This window comes from Parasteatoda tepidariorum, chromosome 4 (genome assembly GCF_043381705.1).
Source record: "Parasteatoda tepidariorum isolate YZ-2023 chromosome 4, CAS_Ptep_4.0, whole genome shotgun sequence".
Classification (NCBI taxonomy): Eukaryota; Metazoa; Arthropoda; class Arachnida; order Araneae; family Theridiidae; genus Parasteatoda; species Parasteatoda tepidariorum.
The window spans coordinates 52,146,777-52,157,509 of record NC_092207.1 but is presented as its reverse complement, the minus strand read 5'-3'; the positions used below and the strand labels follow the sequence as shown (position 1 = coordinate 52,157,509).

Below are 10,733 nucleotides of genomic sequence, written 5' to 3'. Positions count from 1 at the left end.
ATTTTTTTTTAATTAATAAAAATGACAGGATAAATGTGCCTCCTTATTTGCATTACAATTTAAATTAAAATCAAATAACATAGCATATTTTCATTGTTTGGTTGCTCACAAGCAACAATGAATGGTTTTTTGAGCAAAAAGAGAAAGGGGCGATATGTGTCAGCCAACCCCAAGAGGGGGCGATGGTCCACAAAAGGTTGGGAACCACTGGTTTATATCATGTTCATTTAGTGTGGAAAGTTTCTTATTTTGAAGAAGTGAATATTTTTATTCATATTATGAATTATAATCTTTTTCTATAAGTTGGACTGTGCATATTGCATTTTCCTTAATCTGTTCTGAGTAATTACTTCAAAGTCAATTTAATTTAATACCTAATAGTAATTTAATTTAATACATGATAGTTAATCTATTACTGATATAGATTTAAATTAAGTCTTTTATTTTTGCATTAAATTATATGGATAAGGGTTTTTTTTCCTCTTAAAATATAAAAAAAATTCCATTTAATTTATTTATACTAGCTAGCAGCTCTAAGAAAATTTTTGCTTTACTAATTTTTTTGAATCTTATTATTAAATTATGCAATGACCATTTATAAAAAGTGCTGTAAAATTTTAAGATTACATTTTAATTTTAGTTGTAAATGGAAAAATTTTCATATTATGAATTGTTATCTTTTTCTTTAAATCGAACTGTGCATATTGCATGGTTCTTAATCTGTTCTGAGTAATTACTTCAAAGTCAATTTCATTTAATGCATAATAGTTGAATAACTTTATAGAGAAATTATTATTTTCAATAACAGTCATTGCGACTTACGGCAGAATTAAATTTGTAGATTTATAAATTTTGGTCATTGTAATACTAAGCTATACATAACAAACAATTTTGTAATAGATAATATCTGGTGGCTCTGAACCATTTATCAATCACTGGAGTTTAGATGGAAAGCTTAATATTGAAGTCCCGTCTTCGTCATCAAACATCTTCACCATTGGAGTAAATTCGAGTCCTACACAGCAGGTAAGGAAAAAAAATTACCCTTCCATTTAGTGACTTTTCTTTTAAGCGGTTTTTCTGAAGAAAGAAATTTGCCTACTTCAATATATATAAGAAATCAAAAAGATTATTCCAATCGAAATAGAATAGGACAGATTATTATTTTAAACTTAAGATAATCTAAATTCAAATAAGTAGAGAACCGATTATCCGGAACGATCGGGACTATTGCTATTCCGGATAACTGATTTTTCCGGTTTTCTGAATCGCTACAAAAAGCCGTTTTTTTAGTGTTAAACCCAACTAAAAAAAAAAAAAATATTTGGAAATAATCTTAAAAATAAGAAAAAACAATGAGATAATACACTAATGATTATTTCTGAAATGATGGTAAGGTAAACATCTTTCAAAAGAGAAAGAAAAATCCTAAAATCTTATGAGGAAAATTTTTTTTAAAAAAAATTGCGGGGAAATTTATCGAATTTCGTTCCGGTTTTTTGGTTTTCCGGTTTTCTGATTTCCGGATAACGGGTTCTGTAGTGTAGAATTATTTGCACATTTTGAAAAAGCAAAATTATTTTTAATGACTTGAGACAAAATGACAAAAATTAAAAGTTGTTTTATGACTTAATAAAGGGTATTTTCATTTAATTATTTATTAAAATTGTTTTATGGTATTTTTATTAAAGTTAGCGGTACTCTGCTGCTGTTGAATGGTCTGACAGTCGAAATTGTACTAAATATGAACAAAAAGGGCCAAGTATGATATGGATAAAAGAATTTTCTTGAGACAAAAAAAAAATGAGTTCTAAAAAATTGCTGATTGGGAAAAATATGGTTCCGATGGTTGACATCCATTTATTGCTGTATAATATTTTCTGTTTTATGTGTTCCCTAATTTCTTTTGGGGAAATCTCTTTCCCGAAATCGCCTTTTGTTTCCTCCCATTTTTTTCTTTCTATTTTATAGTTAGGTAACCATGTTCTAAAGCTGCAGAGGCCTTATATTAGTGTTAGCTTAAAATTTAAAAGAAATAAAAACACTATATCAATGAATAATTTTGATATTTTTGATTTTTTAAATAATATATATATATATATATATTTAATACTAATTGGTACTAATTTCCATTTCCTTCCTAATCATTTCTAGATTTTAGCATCAGCTGGAAGTAACTACAAGATTGACCTCTGTACAGATTTTCGATATAAAGATGTAGCTTTATATTTTTGTAATAACTCTGAATAATGTTATTTGTGAAGTATTTCATTTTTTCTTTCATACACTCTTTGTTAAAAACATTTCACATGTAAATAAATAATTTATATGTTTTTAATTTTCCTATTTGTATCATGTATCGAGTTGACTTTAATTTACAACAAATCTATGCCGACTATTGCAGGTATCAAAAATAAAAAGCTTTTGAAAACTATGAAATCGGTAAATTTCTGGTATTTTCTAATACTTGTCAATGAAACACTTATTATAAATAAGCTTTTCATGCAATTTGTAAACAAATTGTTAATTGTTTAGACAAACTAATTTGATTTTAAATTATTTTGAATTTCTATTCTTATATATTTTTGATACATTCAAGCTTATTTTATGTGTATATATATATATACACACAAAAAAAAAGTTTTTAGAATCTCAACATGATCTACACATTTTATTTTAATATAATGAGAAAAAAGTGTCTTTACCGTTATTAAAAAAAATTTGAGACAAGGAAAATCATCACCACATGTTGGTATCTTTGCTGATTTAAAATTTTAGATGTTCTGCTGGTTATTTTAAACTTAATACATTTTTTATATACTGAATAATGTTTTTTAATTATTGATAAACCAAGCAAAAAAATTTTAAGGCCTGTTTGTATGATCCAAGCTCTTGTGTCCAAGATCTTGAAGAAATTTCTTGATCCAGAAAATTGAACAAGTTGTTGATATAGTCCAATTTCTTGAATACCCCTTATTGATTATATGAAAAGCTTGTTGATGTGTAGACAGTTCATCTCTTGGTTTACTTTGTGACAGGAGACACTATTTTATTTTAATTTTTACTTCTCTAAATTTTTTTAGTCTTTTTCTCTCAAGCATCCATTGTTCTTAAAAATTGTTTGAATTCTTTATTTACTCTCGGAAAATGAAAAACTAATTCAAAACAAAAAGATTTAAATAAAAGAAAAAAACGCTGTTCAATCAATTCTCCAATCTTTTGCTTTGTTTATAAATGTTTAAGTAGTTTCTGTATTTGATGATAGAATATTATATTCAGATTTTAAAAATGAGAATACAAAACTTGTTTTTAATAATAAATAATATTTTTCACAAAAAGCTGAATCCCATTCAAAAAGCATTTTCAATTCTCATGTAACTTAATTTTTTCTCTTTTAGTTAATTTAATTATATGACTTTTATATCAATTGAAAATAACTTTTGATATACTTTTACTGCTTCTAAGATTGTTTGTAACTATTATCAAAATAGTTTTGATAAATATATTATTCTCTTCCATAATTTGTGTGTTGTGACGATGGAATATTAAGATTACTTGAGTATTGAAATTCTGTAGAATTTCCAACTTCCTGTTATAGCAACTTTTATTGTATATTTTGAAAGCCGACAAACACATTAAGATGTTTTAATTGAATTTTTGAATCAGCCAGATCAATTATATTTAAATTAACTCAATTGATAAAATAAAAAAAATTACAATTGCCTAAATTATTTATTAGCTATTATTTGAACAAGAATACTACAATATATCACCAGAGTCTATTTTGAGTATTAAAATCAAAAAATATGTTTTCTAAAACACATGAAGAAAAAAATTTAACCTTATATGTGACATTTCTATAAAGCAATAATACTAAACGTCAATTGGTTTAGACAAAACTAGGAAGGAAGACTAGAATGTGCTCTACTGACATCCAATAATTTAAACCACAACTTATAAACTTTAAAATTATTCAAGTGCTGAGAAAAATAAATTTTCATCAATTTCAGTTTAAGAACTTGGATTGTGTAAATAAACCTATATTGCACATTTTAAATAATATTTTTCCTCCCTCCCAGATTATTTATTTTTGTTTTTTTATTTTGTTAAAAAATACATATTTTTAAAACATGAGATGGATTTAAAACTTGCATAGGATATATATCCTATTCTCAATATCTATGTTTTTCCATTTCAAATAATTTTAGGCTAAAATAATAATAATACATTTTAATTAAAACTTTCAGAGCAACTGGAGTAACTGCTTATTCAGTCATAAAGTTTTAATAAAAAATTCTTAGAAATTGTTTAATTATGCTTAATATCTTTATAAATATGCATCAATATTTTTATTACTGCAAAAATAAATAAAACTAAAAGTGAATTTTTTTTAAAAAATTCTAAAAAAAGTGCCTATCTTCCTTTTATTGAGACTAAAAATAATTACCATTCGTTACAAAAATATTTATTTCTGAAACATTTATAAACAATGACTTCTGATACATATGTTTAAGCAAAACCAAAAAATTTCAAAATTGACTTAGAATTAATTGTGTAAATTAACAATCCTTTCTCAATTAATGAGAAATCTTTGTTTCAGGAGAACTGCGCAAAATATCTGTTACTGTTTTGGCAATCTTAATTGAATCTTTAGATTTAAAAGTATTGCTGAAATATCTATCAGTGTAAAAATTTGTTTTCATCTTTACAGTACTGACATATGGAATGGATTCTTTATTTCCATTTATTGGTAGTTTTGTCTGAATATATGCTGCCTGCTGTCGTACAAATTCTTCTTTTTTATGCCTTCTGATTCTTATAGGAAAATCACAAGGTTCCCATGGTCTCCTTGACATAGGGGCTGGTTCATTTATTGTACCAATAGGGGCACAATTTGCTGCACTTAAAAATCCTTCAACCCCATGGGGAGTTTGCACATACAACCACTCAGACTCTTGGTAAAGTGCTGTTACTAAAGTTCCCATTGGCAAAGACGTTTGTTGAAATGGTGGTTTACTTCCAATGTGGGAATGCAATCGTGAACATTGCATTACTACCATAGGTATGTTGGCTGGTGCAACTTTTGATGCATTACAGAGCAATGTAGTTGTATCCGTTACAATGTCCTCCTCTAACATTCCTGTATAGAATGCTTCAAAACTAATATTTTCTTCTTCATTGGACGTATCGTTTTGAGATCTTAATTTAAGGTTGCTAACTTTATTTGGCTCTTCGTCAATTATTTGCTTGCATTTAAGTTCCTTTGTTTCATCGTTTCTCAAGTCCCACGCTGAACCTCGCAGCTGTTTATCTTTAGACTCGTCTGCGGAAGGATTATTTCCAGAAACATTAATTCGTGCTAACCATTCTTGAATGCTTTCTTCGGTTTTGATCTGGCTTATTTCAGATAGTGGATCGATAGCTTTTTTAAGCCTTTCAGACTGATCTTCTGTAGGCGCCTGAGTTTGAAACCTGTTTTTTAAACTTCTATCTATCGGTTTTTGCCGAGACAGGTCAGCTTTTAAAGTGTGGCAAGCATGATCTGCTCTTTTATCACCCATCTTCGCTATCGGCTTCACTACTGAAATTGGATAAGCTTTTTCAGTCCTTCTATACTTGTCATTCGCTTCGTCTTCTGTTAAATGAGAATTGGACGATGAAAACGGATCAATAGCACGCAACTTTAATTTATCACAGTTTTCATTATTATCAGAGGAAGAAGTTTGGCGGTGCTTCAAAACAGACCAAGAAACACCACTATGTTTTGTATCGTGGACTTTTTGGCTATCACTGTCCGATTTCTCCTTTGGTGGATCTGACCCTAAAGGGTTAAGTTCTGCATTTTGGTGGGAGATATTAAATTGGTTCATATCATCGGTATTTGCATCACAGTCTTCTTGACTAGTAGAATTTGCTTTCGTTTCGGAGTATTCCTCACTTAAATTTTCATCTACTTTTTTCGAATTTATTGTTTCAACCAAATTGTTTAGGAGTTCTTGTTCATCGTTATCGTCGTCTCCGTTGATTTCTAGCCAGTTTTTAACTGAAAGACCATAAGCGGGATTTTCTGTCACTTTTAACTCCCAGTTACATGGTGTGAGTTCTTCACATGGATGGGCAACCTATAAAATTAATGCACTGCTTTAATTATACATGACATATTCTTCTAGAAACACTCAAAATGATGTCGTGAACAATATACACAAAAGTTATTGTTTAAAAATTATGATGTTGAGAATGTAAAGCGGTATACCTACATAATGTAAATAAATACATACTAACCTAAATTGATCATTTCATTAGTATCACAAGAATATGATGTCTATGAATGCACTATTTTTATTTGGGTTTCATTATTACATTTCTTTAGACTAAAAAGTTGGGGGGGGGGATTTTATTATTTATTTTTAATCTAGATCTTACGTAAGGTATTACCTACCATATTTACTATTTTTTACTAAATAAATTCTTATTATAATAATTGACATAAGTTATTTCAATGTTACAAGTACGCAACCAAAGTTGTGGTGACTGGCAAAATTTTTCGCATAAAAGAGGATAACTCAAAGCACAAACAAAAAATAAAATTTCTTAAAATTTTTTATTTGGAGGTTGAATCGCTTCTACAGTTTGGTCAGTGACCAGTAATAAGTTGCCGAGATTTTACACGCAGACTGTAGATGTAGTGACCATAATTTACTGATAACACATTGCCTCCACTCTGTTGGCTAGCTTCAAAAACTGCATGATTTAACTGCCTGGGCTTTATTGATCGTCCCCCTGTTGGCCAACTATTCTTTTTAGTTTAACTGAATGTATTTCAACCAGCGTATTAGCTGCTGGGTTCCAGCAATTTGCCTTTAATGCAATGTTTTTTGTTTGTTTTTTTATGCATTGAATTTTGACACAAATTTCTTACAAAATAAACATGAGCCTTATCTTTCTGCAAAAATTGGCAACTTTTTCAACATATCTTAACTCACGCTGGCCCCAACTGAACTTACTTACTGATTTATATTTTATTTTATATCCGTCGTTGAACAGCCGACCCAATTTTTCGGTTTACCACTTCTAATGTTCAACTCCGTAGCCTTGCAATTTCTAACGCGATCCAGAAGACAAGGGAACTCCTGGAGCAACTAGTAGGAGAAATTTGCCTTCGTGGTGGACTTCTTGATGGAACTAACACGCATTTGCGTCACATGGAGAGGAAGACCACGGGAACCTTCCACGGTTAGCCTGACAGCAATGGGACTCTAACCCATAATCCGTCTACCACTGAGGATATTTCACATCAGCACTGCGGTCGGATTCGTAACGACCAGCCATCGCCGGGATTCGAACCCGGTTCACCTCATTGGAAGGCGAACGCTCTATCCCCTGATCCATCGCGGCTCACACATGATTTTTAGTACAAAAATAATTTTGGTGAATTTGTGAAATATCTTTAGAATGCTGAGCTTTTAATGGGTCAGGGAAATTGGTTTCGAAGGAGAACTAAACGTGTTGTGTTATTTAATCTATTAATAATATTTCAACTTTGATGAACATGGTAAATGAATAAACATGAATTGATTCCACACAAAAGTAAATACTCACAATCCCACAACAAACTCTGTAGTCACAAAATGTACAATGTTCCAATTGGCAACGGATATCTTCTGTGCTTGGCTCAGAGTTGTTCACATGTTCAGGTTCATCCGCCACATTTCGATGATCGCTATTAGCAGCTGTAATAAAAATATAGAGGTCAAGATTTTACCCTTTTTTTTCATTTGTAAGAAAATTATTTTAATAAATTATTTCAATTATTCTGATGAGTAAAAATGATATTTAGGGATGCTGTTTCCTTCTTCTAACTGTACCCTTACCCAACTCCTTAATTTCATCTACGACAATTTGTTTCAAGCCAAAAGTCCTTTGTTTTTTCTAATTGATTTTCTGTAATCTTCTACAGAACACTTATAATTTACTGGTAGTGTTTGGTTAGCAAAAATATTACGAATTAAGTAAACACGGAAAATTCTAAGGTGTGTTTTTAATTTTTTTAAATTTTCTTGACAGTTATTACTACTATCAAACAATGATAATTACTTACAGGCTATTTTTGCTGACATAGGCACTGAATCGTTTTTTAACGTAATTATTTTCGTGAAAATAAAGAATTAAAAAAAAAAACTTTTTTGTTTCGATTTTCTCTGAGGCAAGCTTAACTGGAATGGAATTTCATAAAAAAAATTCAATATTTCTGAATGTAGGTAAATTTTGGCTAATTTGGTACAGGGAGGTAGAGCCTCAAGTTACAAATCAGCCCCATTATACCTTAATCCAACCCTGCTCTAATCTCTTCTAGAGCTATGTGCCTGTTGAGAATGGAAGTTACTTTCCTGACGGGTCTATACAAACAGTATTAAATGCCAATCAAAATAAATAAATCCGACTAGTCAGTGTATTCACATTTTAGCTGCACCTCTTAGCTAAATATCAATAAAAATTTCAATAGTTTCCTGACAGTTTTGAGCAGAATTTATTGCAGTATTTTCGACGAGTGGTCGATTTTCGTCAATCAAAATCTCGACTGCTGTTCCTATAGCAACAATGCTCTGCTTTTGACTGGAGCTTTATGCCTCATACCAATACAAGTTACAATTGTTTTCTGTATGATGCAAACAAAATGATTCGCTAATCAAAATATTGACCACTTTTCAAACTAAAAATAAATAAAACTAACAGATATAAAACTGAAAAGCAGATAAAAAAAATCAAGATAAATTTCAAAAACTGCGTTTTTTAAGTAAACTAAAAAAGGAGGAAAAACAAACCACGGAAAATTCTTACGTGTTTTGAAACTGCTATGCACAGCCTAGCTTGTTACTTGATTTAGTGGCCCAGCGTGTTCAAAAATACTTGTTTTCTTTTGTAATTTATTTGTAGGTCTCTGAAAACTTTAAATTTTATTTCTAAGTATGAAAAGTCACTTGAACTAAACATTTCTAAAGTTACAAAATAATCCTCTAAGTATTTCTTGAAAAATTTACAAAAAAATGACAGAAACTGAAAGTGTCTCTTCTAAGGTAGTGTATCGTCGTGTGGGTAGTGTATCGTCTGAAATAACTATTTAGCTTGCCTCTTCGAACCATTGAGACCGAATTCTAGAATGGTAAAAAACCGATCATTAGATCAAAAGTTATTCAAGATGTTCCTTTTTTTTTCACATTGTGCTTAACGTTTTTTTTTTCTTTTTTTTTTTTTTTTTTTNTTTTTTTTTTTTTTTTTTTTTTTTTTTTTTTTTTTTGAATTAACTATGACCAAAGTATTATTACTTTCGCCATTTGAAATCAACTTGAAAAGCGTAGTTTTTAAAATTCTATTATCGGCAATTTGTAATGGATTTTTTATTTTCCGATAGTGATAAATACTTTAAAAAAGACATTTTAACCAGTCGAAATGAATTTTTGTTCATGTCTCATTTTCTTCACTAAGAGTTCATCAACATTTTAAGTCGTAAAACGATGAGAAAAACTAGCCGTTCATCTAAATTTTTCAACAAAAATAATTTTTATCGAAATTTATGACGTCTGATAAGGCCTTATGTCGACAATGGGAACAGGTTATTCGTAAGCGATACTTTGAATAAGTAGCGGCATAAAACCAGAATATCACGTAGAAGTTGTCTAAAAACAGACGAGTTACGTGGATGTATCGCTAATTTTATTGTCTACCATTTGTTTTATGGATTAATATAACAAAAATGGCCTTCAGCAAAAACTAAGATTTTTGAAGTTAGATGATAACGCAAGAAAATGACAACATAAATTTCAAAAATTTCTTATATTCTCTTTATCCTGTATGAAAAATAGACCAAAAACTAATGCGATGTTTTCGGCCACATAATTTAATATTCTGCTCAAGCAAAGAAAAGTACCAAACTGCAACCGTAATTTTTTATCTTTGATAAGAAATTATTCCTCGTGTGCACTATAATAACTAGATAACTCAATATTTTTTCGAGTTATGTTATAGCATTGTAATTAGCAATGAAATTCTTTAACTGGACAACTCTAAAACGAGCCGCACGTGGAACTCAGAGGTTGATGCCAGAGATAGACAACTTTGAAAATAAGATAGAACAATATTAAGAAGAAAAAAGAAAAAAACAAGTTGAAGGATTTTTGAAAATGTTTATGAGCAAGAAAATTTTCTTAAAGTACTCAAATTTAGAATTATTGCTTGAACAAATCTATACTGATTGAATTAAAATTAAAATTACATACATGTTTAAATTAATTAGGTCAATATAATTTTAAATTAATTGGGCTTTAATATTTTATTTTTAATAAAATTTAAAAATAAAATATTTAAGCCTAAATTTCTCTACAACTTTAAAATTTAATTTGAAACGTCCTGCAATAAAATTGATTCGGTATTTTTAAGCAAGGTTAGAAAAATAATAATATTAATCTTACTATATATAAAAAAATATATATATATATATATATATATATATATATAATGATGGTGTAGCAGTTTTCCATGTCGTCCGAGCATTTTTATTGGCCGGAAAATCACGTGGTAGGATTTAGTTTTTCCTCATTCATTTCCATATTGATTCGGTTTTCATCAGCATAAAAGTCATAAAGGTATTCTTCTTCTACTTCGTCAGCGCAACAGCCCATTGCACGCCTTGGCTGCCTCAACAGCTAATAAACGCCAGCGCCTTCTATCCATGGCAA

The 10,733-nt window shown here is 29.6% G+C and overlaps 3 protein-coding genes across 6 annotated transcripts in view; 2 read left to right on the top strand and 1 right to left on the bottom strand.

The window, feature by feature from the left end:
- The window catches only part of LOC107455975 (THO complex 6), a 15,963-nt gene extending 13,625 nt beyond the window's left edge, over positions 1-2,338 (top strand). For all 3 annotated transcript variants that reach the window (XM_016073725.3, XM_071179804.1, XM_043043008.2), the window contains exons 12-13: positions 901-1,026; positions 2,155-2,338. In XM_016073725.3, the coding sequence (XP_015929211.1) occupies positions 901-1,026; positions 2,155-2,250 (222 nt within the window). In that variant the 3' untranslated portion in view covers positions 2,251-2,338. The remainder of the gene's footprint in view (positions 1-900; positions 1,027-2,154) is intronic.
- LOC107455966 (ran-specific GTPase-activating protein) overlaps positions 1-10,733 on the top strand; it is a 237,077-nt gene that overhangs the window by 167,223 nt on the left and 59,121 nt on the right. The gene's annotated exons all lie outside the window — the stretch shown is intronic.
- Positions 4,450-10,733, bottom strand: part of LOC107455965 (uncharacterized) — a 53,531-nt gene continuing 47,247 nt past the window's right edge. For both annotated transcript variants that reach the window (XM_016073708.4, XM_071179803.1), the window contains 2 exons: positions 7,600-7,730; positions 4,450-6,122 (listed from right to left, as the gene is read on the bottom strand). In XM_016073708.4, coding sequence (XP_015929194.2) covers positions 4,578-6,122; positions 7,600-7,730 — 1,676 coding nt within the window. In that variant the 3' untranslated portion in view covers positions 4,450-4,577. The remainder of the gene's footprint in view (positions 6,123-7,599; positions 7,731-10,733) is intronic.